Below are 25,667 nucleotides of genomic sequence, written 5' to 3' on the forward strand. Positions count from 1 at the left end.
TTATCATCATCATCAAACAAGCTACCTATTAAATACAGGAGACACTGGATCAGAAGAGGAACTGGGAGAGAATCCATCAATAGTGTGATACTATAGACTAGTGGTTGAATGAGTTACAGTTCCTGATATTCGAGTAGCAGAAGAGAGAAGAGAAGAGAGGACCAACTGCCAATGCCCAAGATGAAATAATTTTTTCTTTCATAAAGTGTCAGCTTTTAATAGTCTCTGTATTGCGCAATAGGTGTTAACCCAATGGTAAGGGCATGCTACAGCAAGTTATGTTCAGTGTGCTTGCATGTACATGTACATGAAATGAGTTAATAGGTCACAAAGTTATTGAAATCACATGTCTATATATTTCTAAAATCTACCTACATTGTACATGTAATTTTAAAACTATTTCTTCTTAATCTCCAACAATAAAGTCAACTGTGCTGTACGTGGATCAGGGGCACTTCTTATGCCCCTCCCCCTCTTTGCCTACACACATACATGTACATGTACAACTGTATATTCAAGTTACTAGAAGAATGTGAAACATTAAGAACTTGCCACACCCTAAGGGCTACATGTATATGTTATAACACCCCGGTGAGGGATATATCACATTTATAATCACCGAGCCCGAGGGCCGCAGGCCCGAGGGCGAGGTGATTATAAATGTGATATATCCCGAAACCGGGGTGTTATAGCGGATTTATTTCCTACTCGTGGCAAACTTTTCTACTGCGCATGCGCAATGAATTGAAAACGTGGTTGACACAGGCGAGAAGACGATCATACTGCAGAGAGAACGGACTCAACGCAGGATGGCAGAAAACGTTAATCCAAATGCCGCTCCTACTCCAAAGAAAAGGTTGTCTTTGTCATTGAAAAAAAGGAGGACCAGCGAACGTTTTGGGGAAACATCAGAGGAAGAACTTCATTCTATGTCTTCGTACACGATGCCAAAAAACTCTGCTACCAGTAGCCGATGGGCTTTAAAAAACCTAAGCGACTGGCGAGAAGAGTACAATCGTAGACACCCTGACAAAATTTGTCCCGAAGAGGTATTGTTGCCTACTTGTTCAAAGGAGCTGCTGAACGAATGGCTATGCGTGTATATCACTGAAACAAGAAATAAGAACGGCGAACTGTATCCTCCTAGGACAGTATATTCTTTGTTGAGTGGCATTTTACGTGAAATGAGGGTACAAAATCCAGAGTATCCCAACTTTTTGAAAAAAGACGACCCAGTTTTTAACAAGTTCCAAACGACACTGGATAACTTGTTCAAAATACTCAGAACTGGTGGTGTTGGCTCAGACTACAGCCCAACAGAAGGGATATCCCTGGAGGATGAAGAAAAGCTGTGGACTTCTGGTTCTCTGAACGTGGAAACACCTACAGGGCTACTTCGTGCTGCTTTCTTCATCTGTGGCAAAAGTTTTTGTCTCAGAGGCGGCCAGGAACATCGTAATTTGTCATTGTCTCAGCTTCAAAGAAAGGGGAATCCTGATAGATATGTCTACACTGAGAATAGTTCAAAAAATAAGCAAGGAGGTCTTAAGCAAATGAGGTTGGATCATAAAGTTGTCACTGTAGTTGCAAATTCCAAGATTGGTGAACGTTGTCCAGTGTATATACTTGACAAATACATCAGTAAGTTACCTGATAAAGCAAAGGAAATGGATTTATTTTATTGTCGGGCATACCCTAAGCTACCTAAGAATCCTAATGATCCGTGGTATATAGCAACTCCAATTGGCAAAAATACCTTGTCTACAATGGTTCGTGACATGTGTCTGGAGGCAGGTGTAGAGGGAGAGAAGTCGAACCATAGCTTAAGAGTTGCTGGAACTAGCAGTCTGTTTGCAGCAGGAGTCCCTGAGAAACTTATACAAAGCAGAACTGGTCACGTTTCATTAACTGCTCTCAGGAAATATGAACGTATAACAGATGAACAAGAGCTTGCTGTTTCTAAGATTTTAACAGGAGATGAAGATACATATGAAAAGGCTTTAAAATGTAGCGAAGACATCAGTATGACTTGTGAGTCATCAAGCAGCAATGTTTCTTCATCTGGTACAAGGAATGCTGATCACATTAAGGATCATACTTTTGCTGCTCCTGCAAATCCAAGTGTCAGCTACAATAACTGTACATTAAGGCGGATTTACAATATTACGCTAGTCCTGACGTTACGTTGACGCTGGAATAGAATCTGGTTCTATTCCAGCGGAAAGCAGGCGTCAAAAGGTCAAATCGCCCACGTTTTTGATTAAAAATTGACGGTACGCTGGCCTAATGTCATATTGTAAATCCGCCTTTAAACATGTATCAGACTGGACCACTGCCAATGATGGGGTACCCACCATTTCCAGCAAATCCAATCCCTACTTGGCCTCAAGTTCCCCCTTATGATCCCAATTTTCCACCTCAAGTTCCACTGTATGAACAATGGAAAGATGGTGAATACCATGACTCTAAGTAACTGCAAACTGTTATTCAAATAATGAATGCAATGTATATACTCTTCTTATCTTAATCAATCTTTATTTAATCAATTCATTTATTCAATTTAAAACTATTTTAATAATGTTTTGACCTGTATAAACTGTTAACCACTACCAGGGCATATATCAAACATCAAAGCAATTTATATGCCCCCTGTATGCTATATGACATTTATATCCCTGTCCTTGTCTTTGAAGTTTGCCACAAGTAGGATATAAGTACATGTACATGCATGTTACTACCCACACTTTTGCTCATTAGCGGAAAAATAGCTTATACACAGTTTATATGGACTTCTGGGGACTTGTGAGATTCTCACTCAAACAACACACCCATTAATCACTTCCATATACATCTACATATGGCTTACTCTGAAAAAAGTCTCAATAACTCTCCTTCATCTACTTTCGGCAAACCAGAAATACACAAATGGCGACTTTCTTTTGCTGACAGCGAGTTAGTACTCATATTAAGCTAAGCCAAAGTATTACGTTCCTCAGGTTTTTTTTAGCTCCGTAACAGTTCTGCATCAGAGCATAGATCTATGATCACAGCAACGTTCACAAGTTGAGAGCTTTTGAAGTTTACACTGTGCCTAGACCCTAGGCTACCGCTACAGGGTTAAAAAAAAAACTAAAATCACGTGATCCGGATTAATGGCAGGCTTAATAGCATTACCAATTAGTGTTCTATCATTAAGAATAAAGCGTAATGTAGATGATGTTGAAGGAACCGACTGGCCAGTTCCAGCTGAAATTGATTTCAGGACTGTATTGGTGAGCAATAATTTTTGAGTATAGTCTGGTATTTTTATGATAATGGAAATTTAATTAATGTAGATAATAAGTATAATATTATATACAAGTAAATAAAAAACATTAAAAATGGAGAAGTAGTAGGATTAAATTGGAAAAAAGTAAAGGAACAAGAGGATACTTGCAAAGTGGTGTGATAACAAATCCTACACCACTGCATGAAGAATACAACCCAGAGCATTGTAATTATCCACACAGGCTACTACATGATAAACTATGAAGCCATGTCTTTCATGCAGTGGTGTAGGATTTGTTATCACACCACTTTGCAAGTATCCTCTTGTTCCTTTACTTTTTTCCAATTTAATCATACTACTTCTCCATTTTTAATGTTTTTTTATTTACTTGTTTCCATTCTTTTTTCTTAAATTAATAAATTACTTTCTGTTATGATAATGTGGTTAGGTTAATCACATTCATGCTAGTCACGTGCGCATAAATTAAAATGGCGTCAAACCACAAACCCATGAGGTTCTGCAGCTGGAATTTGTCTTCCATTGTTCTCTGTCCTTGCTTCTTTTTAAAGCCACATGTCCAGTAGTGATGGGCGATATGGCCAATTTTCTTAATTTTCGATAACGATCGATAATGGACTTTTTCAGGAAATATCGATTATTAACGATACGATAACCACACCTTCATTTTGGGGTGTGTCAAGGGTGTAGCTAATGATTTTAGCACAGATATAACTCAGTCTACTGGACATCAGAGAAGATCATTTCCTAATCATTTCCATGCTCTTGAGCTTGGTTTTCTTCCTATTGAAGTAGGCTGAGCTAACAACTGGTCAGTTGCTTCTTTCTTGCAGTTCAACAGTACAATTACTTATTAAAATTAGTTATTTAACCTTAATAAATGGGCGTGGTCAATAGATCGATGAAAATTGCATAAAATTTTCGATAATGATTCAAATCGATTCCGTAAAATATCGTTTATATCGATAAAGAATCGATATATCGCCCATCACTAATGTCCAGTCCTTGGCCCAAGCTCAAAGGAATGATGTAAAAGCCAACTCGAGCGGTTCCCTGGTTTAAAAGATTTCTGTGTGGATAGAAGAAAGATGAAAGAAAGAAGAAAAAGTCTGAAGAATTTTGCAGAAATTTGAATTTAGGCCTATTCTCCAGAAATGCTTCCGCTACACTAGACTCCACTTTAAAGGTACCAGGAGAATCGCTCAGTGAAGGAGAGCCCGTCCAAGTCATTTATAAGGCTGTACAACGTAAGATAAAAGAGTTATAAGTGTTTGAAATCATAAAAACGGCTGCCATCTTGAAAAATCAACCTCAATCCTACAAAGTAGTAGGATTGAAAAAATTAAAGAAACTAGAGGGTACTTGAAAAACTGGTCTGGTAAAAAAATCATACACCACTGCATAAAGATAAAGGCTTCAAAGTGTTATCATGTAGCAGACTAGTCTCGCTAGCCAGACCATTCCCCAGCCTACAGTTATTGGGATGGACTGTAGGCTGGGGAGTGGTCTGGCTATTGAGACTAGTAGCAGACCAGTTTGCAAGTGCCCTCTAGTTTCTTTACTTTTTGTTTAAATTCAATCCTACTACTTTTCTTCTTTTCCATTGTTGAAAAATATAATACATGTAGCTTTCTATTGATATTGCTAGATCATCTAAACTAGCTCTAGAAAGTGAGTTTTTCTTTGATTCACTCCATTCTGCCATGCTCCACTATGCCATCTTGCTACCCAAAATGGCCATGAAATTAAATGTGGGTGTAAAAGGTGAATATGATTAAAAGGCGTTAGTGAAAAAGGACTATACTCTTCATGCAGTGGTGTAGGATTTTTTTACCAGACCAGTTTGAAGTACCCTCTAGTTTCTTTACTTTTTGTCTAAATTTAATCCTACTACTTTTCCTTTTTCCATGTTTTTTATTTCCTTGTTTCAATTCCTTTTTCTTAAATTAATAAATTAAAATACATTTCGTTATGATTATGTGGTTAGGTTAATTATATTCGTGCTGATCATGTGTGCATGAATTAAGATGGCGTCAAACCACAAACCCACACTGTGTCTGTTGCTGGATTTTGTCTTCCATTTTGTTCTTTGTCCTGGCTCCTTTTTTGAAGAGACATTTTTAGTCCTTGACCCAAGTCCAAAAGAGTGATGTGTAAGCGAACTCCAGCGGTTCTCTGGTTTAAAAGATTTCCGTGTTGATAGTAGAAGATGAAAGAAAGAAAAAAGAAAAAGTCTGAAGGATTTTGCTGAAATTTGAATTTGGGCCTATTCTTTAGAAATGCACTTGCTAATTTACAGTCCACTTTAAAGGTACCAAGAGAATTGCTCATTGAAGGAGAGCTTATCTAAGCCATTTTTAAGGCTTTACAATGTAAGATAAAACAGTTATAAGAGTTTTAAAATTATAAATTTTGCCGCCATCTCGAAAAACCAACCTCAATCCTACAAGTACATATAGGCTACCACCTATATATTAATAATTGTTAACTAGACGAATGTAAAACATTGAGGGGCAAATGGTATAACATTTTGACTACTGTGTTTATGTTATTATTCAATTTAATGAAAAATGCAATGTTTGAATTAGTGATTATAATAATAGTACGTGAAAAGTTATCATTAGTGGGTTGGTGTTAGTGACAATTGCACGAGTCATACATTACTAACTAAGGCAGTTCCAATAAAATTACTTGGTTTACGGATCCGACCGACTCCAATTTTTGAAAAATCAAATAAATTTAAATTTTCTAATGCGCATGCGCAGTACCACGTGGTGGGTGTGGCTAGATTCAAAATGGCGCTAAATGTATTTGTTACTGTTAAAAGAGCAACCTCCTCTATCTTACCTTCCACTGTATGTCAAACCTCTGTGGCATCTACTTTTTGGGACTTGTTAGAGCAGCCATTCATGTTAAGTAAGCCTACACTCACAGAAGTTGCTAGAGTATTTTGATAGTTTGTTTTTAAAAGTGTGGTTAACTAACAATTATTAAAGTTAATTAATGAGTAGTTAATTAATTTTAATGTTTATAATTTAATTTATTCCGACTGACCTGCTCTATTTTAGAGAAAAAAAATCCGTAAAACAAGTAATTTAGTTGGAACTGCCTAAGTATGAATAAATGACAAGTTATCATAGTGCATCAGGCACTAATTTTCCCCTGTAGTTTTATAGGGACAGAATAGTGCAGCAAGCACCAATTCTTCTCTACAACACTATAAGAAAAAAATTAGTGCCTCTGCATTATTTTGCCCCCCCCATTCATATACTTTTAATTGGAATAAAACAGTGCAGCAGGAACTAATTCTTCCCTTTAGTATTGGAGGGACAAAATAGTGCAGCAAGCACTAATTTTTGCCATTAGTATTGTAGGAATAAAGTAGTGCTCGGCACTAATTTCTACCTACATGTACATAGACACATGTACATGTAGGTCGAATTGTATAGGGTGTATAATAGTGCCTAGTCCGTATGAAGGAAACAGTGCATTTTAACACTATTTTCTCTCTCAATAATTATGGATTTTTTTCATTTAATGATATCTTATAAACATCCCCTTTAGTCTTTGCTTATGCGGCCTGGAGATTCCTTGCTCTTATGTTACTTCTTGCTTTCAGAGTTTCCCACTCACTTTCCATCACTCTTGGTTTAATTCATTGACACTCCTTTTATGCCTATTAAAAAGAAGTATAACTAGCATAAAAAGAACTTTCTACAGGTCTAGTCTCACTATCAGTTGCTTCTCCTAGTGATAATAATTACAGTTACTCACTGCTAGCATAAAAGAATTCACTTTTACGTGTAGCTGTTCCTCTTCCTACAGCTTTAGTGTCACCACTAGTTGCTTCTCCTAGTAGCAATAGATATACACTTACTCACTGTTAACATAAAAGAACTCACTATTACATGCATCTGTTCCTCTTCCTACAGCTCTAGTCTCACCATCATTTGGTCCTCCTAGTAAATAACAATAATTACGCTTACTGCTAGCATAAAAGAACTCACTATTACGTCTAGCTGTTTCTCATCCTATAGCTCTACTCTCACCACCAGCTGCTTCTCCTAGTAACAGTAAATACAATTACTCACTGCTATCATAAAAGTACTCACTATTACTTGTAGCTGTTCCTCTTCCTATAACTTTAGTCTCACCACCAGTTGCTTCTCCTAGTAACAATAATTACACTTACTCACTGCTTGATCTACACATACTTGCAGTTGTTCCAGTCTTATTGGTTCTTGTTTTGTTTGCTTTTTCTACAGTAAATATTAAAAATAATAAACTTCATGTTATAACTAACCATTCCTGGCTTGTTGCTTTTCTAATTTTCTCCTTTTCCTTTCCTCCTCACGTGCCTGCATGTTTCAACTCCAAATTCTTCCGTCTCTCCTCCTTCTGTTCCATATGTCGTACACATTTATTGCTTGTAATTACTCTGTCCGATTCTATTTGAAGATGGGCAGGTTAATTTTGTGGAGAAGGGAGTTGTAGAAATCTACTGAATGAGCTTCTGTATGATGCACTTTTGCATCTCTGAATTTTATCATCAGAGTGATCTGAAGGACTTTTAGAATAAATCTTACCATTGAATTCTAAATATAAATTATAATGTTTATCAGTTTTAATATCAAATTTATTTTCCCATCTCTTTTCTTCTTCTGAAAACTGTACAGGTTCTTCAAGAAGATTTTCTACTGAAGGAGATGAAGAAAAAGGTAGAGAATAAACATCCTGAGGCACAGGAGAACTATGCATGGCATGGTCTCTCAGAATATAAAGTGGACTATAGAAACCATGCAGTAAACTCCTCTGTCGGTCTGGTATGCATAATTGGAAGACCAATTGCTTTTCTATTAAATGGATGAACTCCCACAGTTTTAAATGCATGGACTATATTTAAAGTTGTGATGGACTTCATCCAAGCTTTTGAAAAGATACCACCCAATATATTTATGATCTTGTATGGCTTTTCCTGTTGAAATTTAAGATATTCTTTGTGCCACTGGATTATGAGAGGGCCAAATATTCCTTTATCAAGTGGTTGCGTCAAATGTGTGGTATTTGGAGGGAAAGTAAACAGTATCACATCATGCTTTCTTGCTAAACGAATGGTTTTTTGAGAATAATGAGAAGAGTGATCATCTAACTACAAACTAAGTGATCTTGCTGGAACTGCATATCGCAGAAAGTGTTTCATAAATCAGTGAAAAAAGAGTGTGTGATCCATCAACCCTTTCTGAGAAAGTCCATGGAATGATCCAGGAACTTCATTATTTGTCTGCTCAGTCCTCAAACTTTCAGTATTCCAAATGATCATTGGTGGGATCATAACTCCTCCAGCATTAAAACATCCTACTACAGTCACTTGCTCTTTTTTCCGCATGTAACAACACTTGGACTTTTTTCACCCCTTTTTGAAGCTATTTTCTCTTGGACATCTCTTGTAGATTTGAGAGCAGCAACTCTTCACAGAGTGCCACAATATTTACTTATTATTAAATGTCACAGCTCGCAAGAATTTTTCAAAATATTTTACTTAGAGACTAGCTGAATAACAAAGAACTCTCTTTCAAATAAGGCCAACTGGCTTTATATATGCACAAATTATTAATAATTAGTTAATTAATTAATATACATTAATGGTAATAATCCAGTTTCTATACAGTTCCATGACATTAATGACATTTATTTATAAACACGTGACTATATTATGACGTCATTAGTGCAGTGGTGTTGTTGTAGTAAGCAGCACAGTAATGCTGCTCTTAAACTTTGAGAAAGAAGTCCAGAAGGCATTTCAGGCTACTTGCTGCTTTTATTTGGTCCTCTTTCTTCCTCTTTTGTTTTTGTCTTAAACAGAGCTCTTTGGTCATATGACTGCTTGTCCTACACTTGGTTCGAGCAATCTGATTGGGACACCAAAATCTCTGGCATGAAGCACACATTTTAGATAGCAGTGTCTCCAGACCCTTCCTCCACTGGTAGCGAAGGGGCGGGGCGAGACCAATTTGCAGCAAACAATCAGCAAGATAAGACTAAAATGCTGTCCAAAGACTTCTCTAGCAAGAAGAAAGGTTAGGAAAGCAGATATAGAATCTTTTTTCTTCATATAAAGGACACTGATAAAGTTGAATGCAAGTCAGAAAGCTGCGTGCATGCACTGTAGCTACCTGCATGTATCATGAGATCTATTCTAGGTGTTGCTTCTTCTCTACTACATGTAGGTTAACAAAGCAGATGTAAAATTTTTTTCAAATATGATTTGTTCAGTGACTGCTTTTAACTATAAGCAAGATAACTTTAATTTCATGTTGCAGAGATTCTTAAGTGATGAAGAAAATTTAAGGCAACAAGATCTACATGTTGCTTTGCTGGCTCATACATGTAAATCATACTGCACATAATCTATAGCTTGCTTAGGCCTGCCCCTTTAATGTTTTACATTCTTCTAGTTATGTGTAAGTTTGATTGTAGATGCACCTTTCACTGTGAGAGGTGAGCCATTGGCAATAGCTAAATGGGATAGCATAGCCTTTAGTGATGGAGCATCCTGGGGCTTGCATAATTGTAGGATTTTATACCAAGTGGATGAATTCAGCAAAGTAACTGCTGTCCCAGTATCAACAAGGAAACAATATAGTTGATCAAAAGTTTTGAATGAAACATAAAAAGTTAGTCTTTTCCCCCACCCCTTCACTGGAGGAGGAAGGGTCTGGACTCTGGAGACACTCGAAGCTTTTCTTGCACACAATGGAATGTACATGTAATTAGTGTAGCTTGATCATTTGACCGGATACACTCATGTGTTAATTTCACATGGTAGACACACCATCAAAACATGGCTACCAGAATTATTAAGAAGGAATCATAGCTAAAAACTCATTTTGTATCATTAATATGTTTTGTTTTTCTTCATTCTTTTCTACTTATTAAATTCATTTTGTTATTAATCTAAAACAACATGTTTAACAATGCAAAATATTTTAAAATTGTATAATGCAAAAAAGCCATGGCTATTAGAAGCATCATTTGCAGATGAGGTAGAAGTAGTTCCCCAACTTCCATAAAAGTGTGTACCCCTATAGCACTGCACATAATTATTAGACAACAATCATAAGTTAAGTGAACTGACCATTTCTTAACTTGTTGCTTATCAAAAGGCAAACTCAGTAGCTTTAATCAGTGATCAGGGGACTAAGGAAGAGTTTTTCTGTTCCAGAACTGATTCTGCAGAGGATATATGGCAGTACTGAGTCTTGGTAGTGATTGACATTAATTTACCATGTTGCTGTGACACCCTCAGCCAATGAGTTCGGATTCTTCTGTTTAACTGTGAGGACCACTTGTTGGTCTGTAATAGAATTGAATAACTGAGTAAGGGAAAGCTGTTTGTGTGCTGCAGTACTGAGATGTGGGTAAACCTTCTTAAACCAACCCCCCATAGCATACTTTTTCGCAACTTTCTGTTAGCCTCGTAGTGCGAGTGGAGAAGTCGGCAAAGTATAATTCTCTTTTGCCCTTTGGCTCGAAATGTACCTTTAGTGCTAAGACTGCAGCACCAAGTGATGCTTTATCGGTGTCAGAGAGTTAGTGAAAGATGGTTTGAGCTCTGTTAGTGAACCATGCCCTGAGAAATTTTAATTTATTGCTGACGAATTTGTGTTCGTGCAGTTGTTGAAATGTAACAACCACTGTTCTCAGTTGGCCTCTCCCGAATATGCATCTGGCACTATGATGGGCTTAGAAGCCATGGTGATCAGAGATGGTTGCCTGAGAGTTAGAGTAAAAAAAGGAAAGAAAACAGGATTTAATATAGCAGCTAACCATATTTATGGCCAGAAACAAAGAATTGTTATTTGGCTAGAAGGCTTAGAGAAAGAGACTTGATCTGATTCTACCCACTGCGCTGATTGTTATACCAACTGGACTGACTTTATTATACCAACCAAAATTATAGTAGTGAAAGAGAGAGAGGGAGAGAAGTCATATACCAAAGAACAATAAAGATAATTACTGTACTTGCCCCAATTAATGCACCCTCTTAATTATTGCACCTTTACATGGCTTCCGCAAAAGAAATTTTCTATTGAGTGTACCTCCTGGTCAAGATAATTATTAATCAGGTAAACGTTATAACACCCCCGCTAGGGATACATCACATTAGTATGACCGAGCCCGAGGGCGAGGTCATACAAATTCGATGTATTCCACAGCGGAGGTGTTATCAACATATTTGTGTAATAATGAGTGGGCGTATCAAAGGTGCGCCAATGCGCATGCTCAGTAGCACTACACCTCGTGGTAAAATGAAAGCAATGGAGGACAGGAGGCTCAGAAAAAGTTTTTTTATCAACAGAGTTAGGCGTTAGGCTTTAGGTTGACATATCTAATCTTTTTTCAGGCTATAATATCTGGAAGAGTATAATCTAGGTCAGGAACAAAGAGCCTGCGCTTGCTAATGGGCCCATGCATCGATCTTACCTTCCCCGGCCATCTTATTTAGCCATTGAGGTTAAGACAACCATTGATTTAAACACGGAAGGAGAGCAGTGAACTCTACCTGCATGAAATATTGATCTGTGCCTCAATCTAAAGTCATCTGGACTCCGGAGACTCCCTATTCCCCGGCTTTGTACCTGTCGGTCCCCCCTGTGGGCTCCGAGGCCAATGCCCAGACTTCATTGATAGTTGAATTCCAGCTTATTTAGGAGCTGTCCAATATGTTGCTTTGTATATTTTATTTTATAAAAATTTTTCTGTCAAAACCACAGGGATACAAATAAAACCACAGGGATGCATCACATTTGTAGCATAGGTGGTGCCTTTGATACGCCCACTCACTATTATACAAGTAAACGCTATAACACCCCCGCTAGGGATACATTGCATTTGTATGACTGAGCCCTCAGGCCGCAGGCCCGAGGGCGAGGTCATACAAATGCAATGTATCCCGCAGCGGGGGTGTTATCAACATATTTGTGTAGTAGTGAGTGGGCGTATCAAAGGCGCGCGCCAATGCGCATGCTCAGTAGCACCAAACCTCGTGGTAAAATGGTAGCAATGGAGGACAGGAGGCTCACAAAAAGGTACTTTTACCAACTGATTCAGGCTTTAGGTTGACATAATCTTACTATTTTCAGGCTATAATGTCTGGAAGAGGTCTAGAACAGAGATCCTGCGCTTGCTGACCGGCCATGTATCGATCTTACCTTCCCCGGCCATCTATATTTATTATTGAGGCTTAGTCAACCATTGATTTCAACGCGGAAGGAAAGCAGTGAAACTCTACCTGCATGGATTATTGGTCTGTGAATCGATCTAAAGTTTTCTGCACTCCGGAGACTCACAATTGTTCCGACTTTGTACATACCCGCTGTCCGTTCCCGCAGGCCACTGGACCGTCCTAGGCCAGACTTTATTGCAAGCTTTATTGACAGTTGACTTTCAGCTTATAATACCTGTACAATAATGTTGTTTCTTATATTTTATTTTAAGAGATTTTTGCTGTCAACCCACAGGGATACAAATAAAACCGCAGGGAGTGTTACAAATGAGAGCTGTGTTACATCACATTTGTAACCACAGGCGGTGCCTTTGATACGCCCACTCACTATTATACAAAGGTGCATTGTAATTAGAAAGTCTCATTGTTTACAGGTACATTGCCTACTTTGCTATGCACAATCACCTCCTGGAACATTTCATAATTGTTCCTATCTAAACAATTCACCACTGGAGGCATGTAATTATTTATTAAGAGGTGCATGAATTGGGGTGAGTACTATTGTCTAATCACAAGGGTCTATCCCCTACTCTAGTTAATACTTTCGAATAGTTAACCATTATTAACATTTATTCCACAAATAAAAGGCTCATCAGGATAGACTCTTTGTATGAACAGATTTATTATTCCAAAGTTACAGTATGAAACACTGTTAAACTTGATCTGGGCATAAACTTAAAGTAGTACTAGTAATAAATGTCTAAGAACAATGATTATCCATCATCTTTCAAAAAAAAGCCTTCAGCCACTCTCTCATCAAGTGGTTTCTCTTGACATAAATATGGGCACTTAATTGTGACTATGCCTTTTCCAGAACATTGGCACTGTGACGTGAAGCGCCTATAAGTGTATGGATAGATGACCAATGCACTGTTACAAATTACAAAATTTCTGTACCTACTTCTCTTCATTAACTTTTATTCTGCAATGGCAGGAGTTTCATGTTTATAACCCCAGGATGTGGAAATACTTTTGAAGCAATATTTTCAGGGTAGCAGATGAAAAGCATTAGTTATAACCTCTGTAGCTGAATGAGAAGTAGAATAGGAAAGAGGAAGGAAAGAGCAGCTTGTTCAGTGGGAAGATTGATCCCTAAACTACCGGAGTGGATAGGAAGAGAAATAAGAGTTTATCACTATTTGAACACTGCAGAAAGAGGATATCACCTGCTCTATTATCATAAAGTTCTGTGTGTCAGATAGGCCAAGATGGGAGTCTAAGTCTGATCCTGCTTTCATATCATATTGTTGACATCAAGTAAGTTTTACAGTTGAAAAAGAGCTACGGTATAGCTCCAAATTTTTGCGGTCTCAAATTTTTGTAAAAATGGTAACTTTTTCTTCTAAGCTATGTGGTAAAATTTTTTTGAAAACTGTAGTAGAGGAGTCGTGGCAATTATGAGTCACTTAACTAATGTAATGCATATCTCTCTAAAGAAGTAGTATATGTACAGTACTTCAAATTTTTTGTGTGTTACAACATATTATCATACTTTATTGTCATCAGAAAATTTTCCAGTTAGTACTATTAGCAATTTTAATAAAAATCAGACAAAGCTTCATACTGCATGCAGTATTTTTGAGACAAGGAGCACATTATAAGACAATTATGAGATACATGTAGCTTATAATTCTTTTTTTCACTAGTAATCTGACATCTTTTACTATATAATTAAAATTATTAAAAAAACAATGATGTATTTACAGAAAACCATTCAATTTGATCAGTTACTTTTGAGATTCTTTGCAGAAATAAGTGTCTGGTATACTCCATTTAGATTTAACAGTAGTACACTTCAGATCAAACCAAACATCACATTTATCGCAACTAATCCAAAGATTAGATGAATCATGATCTGATGAATAGGCTAAACCATACTTTGGGCATATTGTATCATCATCAGTTTCAGATAGAGTTATATTGTGTCAGACTGTGAATTACTTCCTACTTTAAATGGGTCAATAGTTTTTATATTTTTACTTTAACTTACCAGTTGCAATTGTGATCTTATGTTTCTCCTTAGATCTACTTCAATTCTCATTTCCTTTCTTCTTTCCCTCTCCTTTATCTTGCAATAGTTTTGCTTCTTCTAGTCTCTTTTTTCTTCCTTCTCTCTCTGCTTAGCCTCTCTTTTTTCTTCCTTTTCCCTTTGCCTTTGTTGCTTCTCCAATAATTTAGCCTCCTTTTCTTTTAACTTCTCTTCCTTTGCTTTTTGATGCTCCTTCTGTTTCTGCTCTTTTTCAAGTGCTTTCATTCTACGATTTTCTTCTTTTTCTAATTGCTTAGCTAGCTTCATCTCCTTTTCATCTCTTCGTCTTTTCTCATTTTCCTTTAACTCATCCAACATGTCAGTGATACAGCAACGTCTAGTCGTAACACCTTCCCTTTGTCTCTGCTTCTGTTGTTGTGGGACAGGAAGAACTAGTACTTGATGAAGGACATCAGAGGAAGCCACTTGCTGCTTATCAACCCGACTTGCAGAATTAGGCTTGGATGACATAGTTGTTGATGTCCCTGTAGTTGACAGTGCTATTTCGGGATGGTTAATTTTAAGCCATGCAGCATATCCCGGATCAGGAATATCAAAGCCCTCTTGAAATCTTTTTCCATACAGTTCCTCTTTCTCTATTGTAAAAACAGGACTATCAACTGAGCTGGCATCTGATGCATTGTCTGTGATTGAATCAGAACTGGGTACATTTGGCACAGTTTCGATGGTTTTTGACTCTCTTGCTACAAGTGCTTTGGATGGGGCCATTTGTCTGTCATCAACAGCACTAGGGTTATGTGGGAACAGTCCACATTTTCGAAAACCACTCATAATATTTAAAGTAGTAAAAGAGATAGGCCAAGCCTCAGCTACAAGTGCTGATAAAATGTCAGCTGTGACAACTCGTCCAGGATGCTTTGAAATGTAACTGGAACATGACTTTGAGAAATTTGTCTTAAATGATTTAAACACACCGGCATCCAGTGGTTGAAGAATATGCGTCATATGGGATGGCAAACATAGCATATGAATATTATTTGCCTTTGCAAATTTAATAGGGTCAATAGATATGTGAGTTGCATGTCCATCTTGAATCAATAACACTGGTCGTGTGGGAAGTATATTTGATACAAAAAACTTGAGCCGATCAAGAAATATATCTGAGTTAATCCGTGCCTTTTTGCTTAATTTTGGTGTAGGACATGGAATTGGGGCAGACTCACATGGTTTTTCAGGGACAAATGGTTCAAGAGGTATTCCCATTTGATTAGCCAGCTCCTGTTGTTCTTGCCTTCAAAGAAGAACCAGTTGTCGGTTATTTTGGGAATACTTGACAATCTGTCTTCTATGTCACTAGTTCGAAACAATGTATTAGGAAGGACTCCATTTTACAAGTATCTGGCACAGCTCTCTTCCTGGGATGCATCATTAAAGGCGGCAGAACATGTCCAGATGCTGATACACATGCAAGAACAGTGTGCAACTTTCCTCTTTCTGCTGAAGAAATGGAATATACTGTTTGCCTCCCAACTTGAGCAATGACTCTTCCAGGACGATGCACGACAGAGACTCCAGTCTCATCAGTATTATATATTTGGTTTGGCTTGGAGAATAGGTTTGGTCTGCCATAAAATGCTCCAACTTTTCCAAAGAGTTCACTGGCTACATCAGGAGAAGCTGAAACAACTCTATTATATGATAATGATAAAGGAGTACGAATGGTAAGTTCAGGATGGCGTCTTTGAAAACCTTTGAACCATGACCTCCCAGCAGATTCACCCGTAAATAGATGCTTGCGACCATTCTTCTCTACAATAGTGTAAGCAATACGCGTAACTGTTTCTCTATTGACACCATAACCCATATCAGCCATTGCTATCAAGTATTCTGCTACTTTGTCTTCTTTGTCTCTTGAAAGTACTGTGGGTGGTCCTGGCTTGCAATCAACAGAAACGGATCCATTAACCCTTTATCTTAAAGTCTCCACTGGAACATTATATGGTTGTGCAGCCTCTCTCAGTCCCTTCCCTTCTTCTGTTACACAGGAGACAGCAGCTTGCATTGAAATATCCAACCAAATTTATCTTTTAGAAGCCATCTAAAATGTGTGTTAATTAGTGAAGGTGGGTGGGCATTGTTTTTAATAGAATACATGCAACTCACTGATGCTAAATTCGGTATATACTCTATTGTATTATTAAAAGCAGACAGAAAGATAATGTGTGGGAAAGAAGCAATAAAAGCTCCTGTGGCTCAGTTTTGATAAAGCTTGGTCTTGGTTACATTATTAACACCCATGGTATGTTTACATATGCACAAGCACTAGCAACAGCTGCTTACCAAGCACTCTATAAGGAGTGAGAAAACAGTACTGCTCACAGTGAGGCTAGAGACACGTTTTACTATGTTTTTCACTAGTTCACGGCAGGGCAATGTGCTTAATTAATTTGCAGATTTAAAGGCGTGGTGATTAGTTTAATAATTAAAACTAAACAATTATTTTTTTGCTCAATATGATGCGGATTTGAAACCTTTTGCTTTTCAGCATTTAGAATCTTATGAAAGCATCTTATATTGAAAATTTTATAGAATTTTGTTGCATTGTCTCATAAAAGGTATTGTCTCATGTTACGCCCACATACTCTAATTTGTGATTGTGGCAGACACGGCCATCATAATTATTGGCTAGAATAAAAGATGGCTGCGTCGAGTCAGATCATGGAGTACTGGTAGCAGTCCTGTATCAGAGGATTCCATGTTTACCAGCAAGTATGGTCCCCTGCTGTAGGAGAAATTGTTTCTTGCGAGAGAGAAACAACAAACAGGCACGATCCCTTTTCTGTAAAGGTAGTCAAGTCCCCAATGACTGTTGGTCATCTTCCTCAAAAGATAAGCTGCACTTGTTTGATGTTTTTGTGAAAAGGAGGTCTGATATCATGTGAAGTAACTGGGAAGAGGCAATGCTCTAGAGATTTAGTTCAAGGTGGGCTGGAAGTGCCATGCACACTAATGTTTGAAGTAGTATTTCATTATTTGGTATCATTACTTGCAAGGGTCAAGAAACTAATTCTTCTTGTTGATAGCGAGAGCATGCAGTACTACACCACCTGAGCCATTAACCAACTTGTGTAACTCACCTAAGAAACAGAAATTAGAATCTGAAATAAAGAAGAGTGAAATCACTTCTATTGCTGATGATGAACAGCAAGGGCTATTTGCAAATAGAGTCAAACTACTTATGGAAGATAAATGTATCATTCAAAAAGGGGAACACTTAAATGATAATATGATTAATTTTGCACAGAAAATGCTAAAGTTGCAGTTTCCTGAAACTGATAGGCTATTTAGTACCCTAATTCCCAAGCAATTTAAGTTAGATACTTCAAACACCATCATTCAAATCCTTCACACACAAGGAAATTTTTGGGTTGTGGTCTCAAATATTAATTGTGAAGTAGGAAAGGCTTATGTTTATGACACAGTATTTTGTGCTATTGGTGATGAAACAAAGGAGCTGATTGATGTCATGTTTGATGGTGCAGTTGATTTGAGCATCTTTCATGATTATAAACCAGTAAATGGGGAGTAGAGACTGTGGAGTATTCTGTATTGGTATAGCTACCTACTTATTGTATAATTGCTGTTATGTCAATATCAAATTTACACAGTCATTGCTCAGATCACATTTAATTACATGTTTTGAAAATTTTTATTTGACTCCATTTCCTTAATTAATTATTTGCTATTCACATACATGCATAATTAATTAATATAATCATTATGATAATCTAAAGTGTTAATTGATCATTTATAGTTAAGTTACATTCTAATAGCATCAATGATTCCTGTAACTTTGAAGCCATTTATAATGATGTCTGGCTTGGTCTTTAAGTAATCATGCAGTTCAATTATCCATTTTGTGCCAATTGGCTTCATAATGCTTAATCTGAGAGCAACAGGTGTAACTTCATCTTGGCCATCTATTTGCTTTGTCACTTTATAAGCATACCACTCATGGAATTTACCTTTAAAAAAATTGGTAACATAACATAAAATATGTTGTTCTGCTCCAGTAATGAGTCTAATGACAATACTGTCTCTGTATTCTACCCTTTAAAAGCATCGAATATACATTGTAGCTAACACTGGGTGGTTTGCGGGCAAACCTACTGTAGTTCTTTCCTTTTGTCTTGAAAATAAGGAATGATTATTTTTGTAATATAATCTATAGTGGTACTCTAATTGCACTGTTACTGTGATATGCCAGTTTCCAGGGAAATCAATGCTTGGCAGACTTTTTGTCGTTTTTCCTTGATACACCAGCTGAACTGGCAAAAAGTCACTTAACATTAATTCTCCAAACACAGCAGTAATTTGCCTTTTATCCGTATTACCATCAACTTCAATCCTTCTGGAGCCTCGAATATCCATAGTCCACCGTGATATAGGGACATGTAGTTCAACCCGGTCTGATCCCAATTTATAATCAAACTATGAGGTATTTCCTCCATTTCAACTACAACTTTAACATCCATTAAATATTGTTGTTTCAATTCATCCAAACGCACAACAGTAATGCTTGATTTAGTCGTTGCTTTTCTTTTAACGAAATTCATTTTCAGAAAATACTTAGCCCAACTTTTCTGCAATACAACTGAACCTCCATTGCACTGCATTAATGCAGGCTCTCTCTATGCTGTAATGTACCTGTACCAGCAGCAATCAGTACAGCAGTATTGATTACTTCTCCTCTGTCCCTTACTGCGGACACACATCGTCTCAAATCTTCAGCTATTGATTCTGGCAATATTGGCGGACATCCTCTCTTATTATCCTCCAACTCCTGTATCTGACTACTACTGGAACCTTGTTTTGCCTTCTTAATAATTGTAATTTTGCAATCATTAACAGTTGAGCATTTTTATTCAGTAATTTATCTATGAAACATCATATAGCAGCAGATGTTCCATGTTGAATAGCATAATTACCTATTTGTGCTTTCTCTCTTGGTGTGTATTTTTTGTACTGCTTCTGTTACCTTGTTGTTTGGCAGCTGTAATTATGGATGGTGAAATAACCTTTGATAGTGGACCCATAGGTGAAGGTAAAGTGGCTTCTTTGGACACTGAGGAGAGATCTTTTGATTGTACAGGCTTTAAAAAGTGATCAAGAGCCATTTTCATACATGTGTGCGTAATAACCAAACCTCCCAATAAGGGATAAAAATTTTGTCAATTTAATTTTCGTGATTTTAATAAATTATGAAAATCACGAAATTTCAGATCATGAAAATTTGGAGCTATATGGTATTACTGTGGAACAACCAAATTATTGTACCTACATGTACCAGTATGCAAAATGAAGTACTAGAAATGATACATGTATGTTAATGTCACCATTGCATTCAGAGGTGTTGATTAAGAGTTAAGAGAACAGTATGGTGGCCTGGTTCATCAAAGAAGATTGCAAGTAGAGTAAAAAGATTTGGAGAACGTTAAGAAAGTTTATTTGTAACTTGGAACCTTTAATGCCAACAAAGTGACCATAGTACCCATGGCAATTGGTTGGTACTGAACTTTCTTGTTCAATGGGAGGCAATGCCTCATAGTTGTGAATTACTTTTCTTGTTATCCAGAAATAGTTTGACTTACAAATACCCCTAGTCAAGGAGTTTTTGAAGTGTCATGTCTTTGGATACTGGAAAGATTTTGGAGTGACAATGGTCCTTAGTATAGTTCTCAGGAGTTTGTTGATTTTGCTTTCTTAATTTGAGTCTTTGGCTCCCACCAACTCCACCATTGGGTCTCAGAACAGGTTGGTACAGGTTTATTGCAAAATCACCTCTAAGCAAGCCTTGCCGTTGGACTCACAAAAATAATGAGACCCACAGCTGTGAAAACTTCTCAGCAACAGAAACTTTAAATTGCTGTCCTAGTCTATTTAAAGTATGAGAAAAAACAGCCATTGTCAATTAGTCTTGGGTGCAAGAACTTCACTGTATCTATTGCTGCATTAGTCACACTGGCTTGGTCTCTCATATTAGCAATTAATCTGTTCAATTGAATGCTGAAGGATATTATGCATGCTAGTTCTTCCCCAGTCAGGTTTTTACGAAGACTCTTTAAGCTTCTGTTTTCTTTTCATGTTTTCAACGAACTTTATAACAAAAGCGACTACATTTGTAGTGTCATCAATGATCATAGACCCAGACTGATCTGGAATTTCCTTTTTAATTTCGTTTATTTTGTTGCTATAAATAAAGGGATATACTAACTTAAATGCTGACAACCAGTGAGACTAAGAGTGTTCTCTTCTTGGAGATCCCTCAAAGGATTAACTTGTGCTAAAGGAATTTTTGCTTTAACAAAAGGCTAGACAGCTGGTATTCGATGCATACGCAATGTATAAACTGACTCAGACAGCATTTCACTACTAGGATGATTGCTTTCGTCATGCTTCTATAATGATTTAGCTATTGATCTTTGTTTAGCTTTGCGTGTCGTGTGTTTCTGTGAATTAATATGTAGCTTCATAATAGACATCTCTAGCTGAGAATATATTACGTCACTACAGTTAATATGGCAGCAGGTGTGGTAGAGAATGAAATAAATTGCATCAACAGTAAGTTTTTATGGTCAACAAATGAGCAAAAGTACAATGCAAGCTATAGTAAAGAATCTGCTTTACATTGCACCAAATCTGTTCATGAGATGCTTGGTAGGTCCCATTCCTTCTTCCAACCAACTTTTGTAGCTTGAAAGAGTTCCAGACCAGTCAAACATATCACTTGTATAATTTACTCTACTTCACATAGCCTAGGCATTATACAAATCATTTAACAAAATCAGTTATCCATTGGCCATCCTTAATTAGAGCAACCTCCTCTTCCTTCATAGAAGACATTTTGCAAGGATGCTTTATGAATCTCCGCCCATGGCCAGCCCATACAATTATGATGATGTGATGCCAAGATGAAGTTCTATGTTGTAAGTTGTCCCAAAAAAATAAATTCACCCTGCACATTATCTCTCATCTTGAGATCAAAGGCCTGAAGCCACACTAGTCAGGTAGAGCTAAGGTGAAGCCTGACTAAAGCCACCCACTCCCCTGGTTGGCAGAATGCAGTACAAATGAATGGAAGAAAAACATAAAAAAGCAATTGAGCAGTTGTTCTTACATCTATGCTTGAAGTTAGAGCTGCTACTTCTGCTATAGACACTAAGGAACCAGTGAAGAACCTCTTTACTGCTATAAACAAGTTCTTCTTTCTTATTTTTGGAAATTTTCCTCCATCTCCATTCCTAGTTTCCTTCGATGTAGCTTTCTGCCAACCAAGGGGTGTGGTACTTGTTTGGGTGAAGATTTCTACGCCTACATTTAATGGACCTTATGCAACGAACGGTCTAATTAATGCGCACCTCTCAACTGGATGAAAATGGCGGATTTTCTGCACTACAATACTGCTGAGAATTCAAGCTCGTCATCAGTGGAGGACAGCTGTTGCATTGACTTTGTTTTGCTGCTATCTTTGCTCTATATTTTGTGGACTATCTCTCTCTATTTTTATATTGTTATTTTTCTTTTTAATTGATCATTTTTTCTACGTTTGAATTTTGATACCTGTCTGTTTGTGTGTGTGTCAATCGGAAGAAATAGCCTGCTGTTCTTTCCCCTCGGGAGCAATTGACCCAGGAGAAGGAAGACTTACTCCTCAGACATTTTGCTACAAGTAGCTACTAACTTGAAAGGTGTTCAAGGTACGCAACAGCAGTAGGCTGCCGTTTGGGTGGGGCTGGGCTTTGGATGCAAGTGCTATAGTGATGTAGCTTGTATAGTCACATGTAAGTTGATCATTCATGCATAAATAGCTTTAAATATTGTTTTCCTATAGATGGTTTATATCTGCCTTGTTGAAGGCTGCACCAACTGCTCAAATAATCCAGATTGCTACTATTTATTATGGCACAGGCCACCTCAAAATGATGAAGTACTATATCGTTTTTTAAAATACATGAAAAACCAGCTGCACACTTAAGAATTTGCAGCGAATGCATGAGTAAAGTACCAGCACCTAAACATAGAAAGCCACCTTCCAGTAGAGGAGAAATCAGTCATAAGAGAGTAAGACTGACGAGGGAAGAGATGCGCCAAGCAGTAGCTCATGACCATACATATGCATTGAGTCCTCCAAGCTCCACTTCATCATTCTTAAGTTCAGTTCAAACGAGGGATGGACCTGCATTAGCACCATCAGGAGCAGCACATACATCTAGTGTGGCATCATTTTGTATTGAAGCATTTATGGATGACGATAGTGCCATTCATTTTTACATTTTGTTCCCAACGTATGCTCACTTAATGATATGCTACAATTTTCCTGGAGATGCAGTCCACCATATCATATACCCAGGCTCATCAGTTGATCCATCAGCAAAAACAAGAATGAAAAGTCAACAAGCAATTTCTCCACAACACGAATTCTTCTTAACACTCTGCCGTCTGATGTGTGGCTTGATGGAACAGGATTTGGCATGTAGATTTCAAATATCTCAGTCTACTGTTTCTAGAATTTTTACAGCATGGGTGAACTTTCTCTATTATAAGTTTAAAGAGATTCCAATTTGGCCAATACAAACACAAGTTCAATCATTGATACCTGAGCAGTTTAAATTACATTACTCTTCCACACATATCATAATCGACGCAACAGAGGTGTTTATCCAGACACCTAGCGATCCTCATGCTCAACAACTAACATTCAGCTCATATAAAAATCACAACACAGCTAAAGCTCTAGCCGGTATTACCCCATCTGGTGCGTTTTCATTTATCACTCCACTATATGGCGGATCTATTTCTGATTGTAAATTGTTTCTCAATTCTGGTCTGCTAGAGATACTTGAAGAAGGTGATGCTGTCATGGCTGACAAGGGATTCAACATTGCTGATGTACTCCAAAGGAAGGGAATAACATTAAACATCCCTCCAAGAAAGCACGCTGATCAATTAGGTGATAGAGAGCTCATTGAGACATGCAGGATAGCATCACTACGCATACATATTGAAAGAGCATTTAGTAGAGTAAAGGTTTTAAAAATATTAAATAACATACCTAACAACATGGCAGGATTAGCCTCGGAAATCTTCTTTGTATGTGCAATATTAACTAATTTTCAACCTCCACTCTGTATGAGGAACAGTCAATAACTATTAACTAAAAGTGTATCTAAAAGCCAGTAACTAACTATATTACCTTATTAGTTATTACCTTAATACCTTTCTCTTTCATCTCCTATCCTCCTTAGATCCTCTCTCCTCCCCTTTCCCATTAATATTTACCTTGTATTCTAAATAACTTATAACAAATTATGATCATGTGACTACATAGGATCTAGACTACTATAGTTAATTATTGTTTGAGGCTCAACATGATGCGCATTACTACAGACTGGAGGCATGTAATGATAAATGTCTAAATACTAAAATAATACTAAATACTAAAATACTCCTATTGTAATAATTTTTATTAATTATTTTTAGGGGAGATAAGTTCCGTTTAGCATATGCTCAACTTGGGGATATCAGGAGTTTACTACCATCAGATCTCAATATTATGGCCCTTACAGCAACTTCAACTGGTACTACATTTATGACTGTATGTCAACGTTTGTCGATGAATAATCCAGCATTAATTGGTTGCCCACCAAATCGATTTAATATTATGTATGCAGTTGAATCTCTCATCGATGTTCAAACCTTTTGTTCACAAATTGCTACAGAAGTAAAGTTACTTGGATTACAGTATCCTAAAACAGTAATATTTATTCAAAGCTATTCTGACTGTGCTTTGCTATATCATACACTTCGTATACATTTGGGAGGAAGCATCACATATCCACCTGACTACCCTCGGTTGCAACAGTTCTTGTTCATGGATATGTACACTCGAGCAACAACTATAAAGAAAAAAGAACAGGTACTGGCAGCATTTTGCAATCCTAATTAGACTCTCTGCATAGTGCTTGCTACCACAGCCTTTGGAATGGGTGTTGACTGTTCTGACATTCGTGTCGTAATTCATTGGGGCCCTCCCTCTTCTTTGGAACAGTACGTACAAGAGACTGGTAGAGCTGGACGTGACGGTCAACCCTCCAAAGCAATTTTATATTATGGGAAGCCAGGTAGACATGTTAGTCAAGATGTGAAGGACTACGCAATGGAAAAGAACAAGTGTAGAAGAGATATGCTAATGAAGAACTTTTTGTTTTGTGATTCTGAGTGTGTTTCTGAAGATAAATTAAATTGTCGTGATGTGTGTAGCACTTCATAATTAAAAAAAAATACATGTAAATTGTACTTTAGAGAAAATAATAAATAGGGAGGAATAGTGTAGCATAATTACAGAACACATGGTACAATTCTTTCAATAATCCAATCCTGAATATTTTCATTGTTTACAGATCCAAGTAATGGTTGAGAATTTGACCTAGAAAAGAAGCCATGCCTTCTTCCTGGAATGACGTCGAAGATATGTTTCTCTCTGAGGGCATCCAGTAACATATTCAAATCTTTTGTGTGTGAAGGTTTTCGATGAATATCAGATGCTGAGTGTATACTCAATTCATCACGGAATGTTTGGCAAATGTTTACAACACCAATAGCCCTGGCTGCTCGAGTAATACTAGAAGGTTGAACATTAGACTCCATTCTTGATATAATTGACTTCAGTCGCCTATTCAAGTGTTCCAAATAAAGATCACACGGCATGTTGCATCCTTCTCTCCCCTTTGTGTTAATGAAATGGCTAGTGGCCACCTGAGCTGCTATTCTCTCGGAACTAAGAAAATGATAGTTTATTAAAAGTAGAACTGCCTCTTTAGCATAATTTTGGTGGTTAGTTACACAAAATATAACCATTAAATATTTCCAAATCCTCAGCACTCTGTCTCCATCTCCTTCTTTCACAGCATCATAAAAATTTAACCAGATCAAGCCAAGAGTCATTACTTCATTTGCATAGCTGCATACTAAATCATCTGGTTCATTACCTAATAATAACACATAATACATGTACAATGTACATAAAAGGGCATTGCTTTTGGTTA

General features: G+C 37.3%; 4 protein-coding genes and 2 long non-coding RNA genes across 7 annotated transcripts in view; 3 read left to right on the plus strand and 3 right to left on the minus strand.

Moving 5' to 3' along the window:
* Positions 1-3,113, minus strand: part of LOC100636101 (msx2-interacting protein-like) — a 17,075-nt gene extending 13,962 nt beyond the window's left edge. For both annotated transcript variants that reach the window (XM_019999735.1, XM_019999693.1), the window contains exon 1: positions 2,867-3,113. In XM_019999735.1, the coding sequence (XP_019855294.1) occupies positions 2,867-2,964 (98 nt within the window). In that variant the 5' untranslated portion in view covers positions 2,965-3,113. The remainder of the gene's footprint in view (positions 1-2,866) is intronic.
* A 29-nt stretch (positions 3,114-3,142) lies between these two features.
* Positions 3,143-11,080, plus strand: LOC109584237 (uncharacterized). The gene is made up of 2 exons (XR_002185916.1): positions 3,143-3,272; positions 7,963-11,080. It is a non-coding gene; the product is annotated as an uncharacterized LOC109584237 (long non-coding RNA).
* Positions 11,081-12,302: 1,222 nt separating this feature from the next.
* LOC109584266 (uncharacterized) lies at positions 12,303-12,806 on the plus strand. The gene is made up of 2 exons (XR_002185944.1): positions 12,303-12,375; positions 12,430-12,806. It is a non-coding gene; the product is annotated as an uncharacterized LOC109584266 (long non-coding RNA).
* A 1,855-nt stretch (positions 12,807-14,661) lies between these two features.
* Positions 14,662-15,825, minus strand: LOC105312670 (stress response protein NST1-like). The gene has a single exon (XM_011405531.1). It carries the CDS (start codon positions 15,823-15,825, stop codon positions 14,662-14,664), a length of 1,164 nt encoding a protein of 387 aa, XP_011403833.1.
* An 82-nt stretch (positions 15,826-15,907) lies between these two features.
* LOC100636228 (uncharacterized) lies at positions 15,908-16,435 on the minus strand. The gene has a single exon (XM_011405590.1). The coding sequence runs from the start codon at positions 16,433-16,435 to the stop codon at positions 15,908-15,910; it is 528 nt and encodes a 175-aa protein (XP_011403892.1).
* Positions 16,436-18,393: 1,958 nt separating this feature from the next.
* On the plus strand, positions 18,394-24,918 carry LOC100636353 (uncharacterized). Its single transcript, XM_003382344.2, has 2 exons — positions 18,394-22,403; positions 22,454-24,918. Exon 2 carries the CDS (start codon positions 22,615-22,617, stop codon positions 23,767-23,769), a length of 1,155 nt encoding a protein of 384 aa, XP_003382392.1. The 5' UTR covers positions 18,394-22,403; positions 22,454-22,614; the 3' UTR covers positions 23,770-24,918.
* Positions 24,919-25,667: the final 749 nt, after the last annotated feature.

This window comes from Amphimedon queenslandica, unplaced genomic scaffold, assembly GCF_000090795.2.
Source record: "Amphimedon queenslandica unplaced genomic scaffold, v1.1 AMPQUscaffold_13522, whole genome shotgun sequence".
In the NCBI taxonomy this organism is placed as follows: domain Eukaryota; kingdom Metazoa; phylum Porifera; class Demospongiae; order Haplosclerida; family Niphatidae; genus Amphimedon; species Amphimedon queenslandica.

Coding starts and splice junctions, on each gene's coding strand:
- LOC105312670 (XM_011405531.1), bottom strand. CDS start 15,825: ATGGGAATACCTCTTGAACCATTTGTCCCTGAAAAACCATGTGAGTCT.
- LOC100636228 (XM_011405590.1), bottom strand. CDS start 16,435: ATGGCTGATATGGGTTATGGTGTCAATAGAGAAACAGTTACGCGTATT.
- LOC100636353 (XM_003382344.2), top strand. CDS start 22,615: ATGAGTAAAGTACCAGCACCTAAACATAGAAAGCCACCTTCCAGTAGA.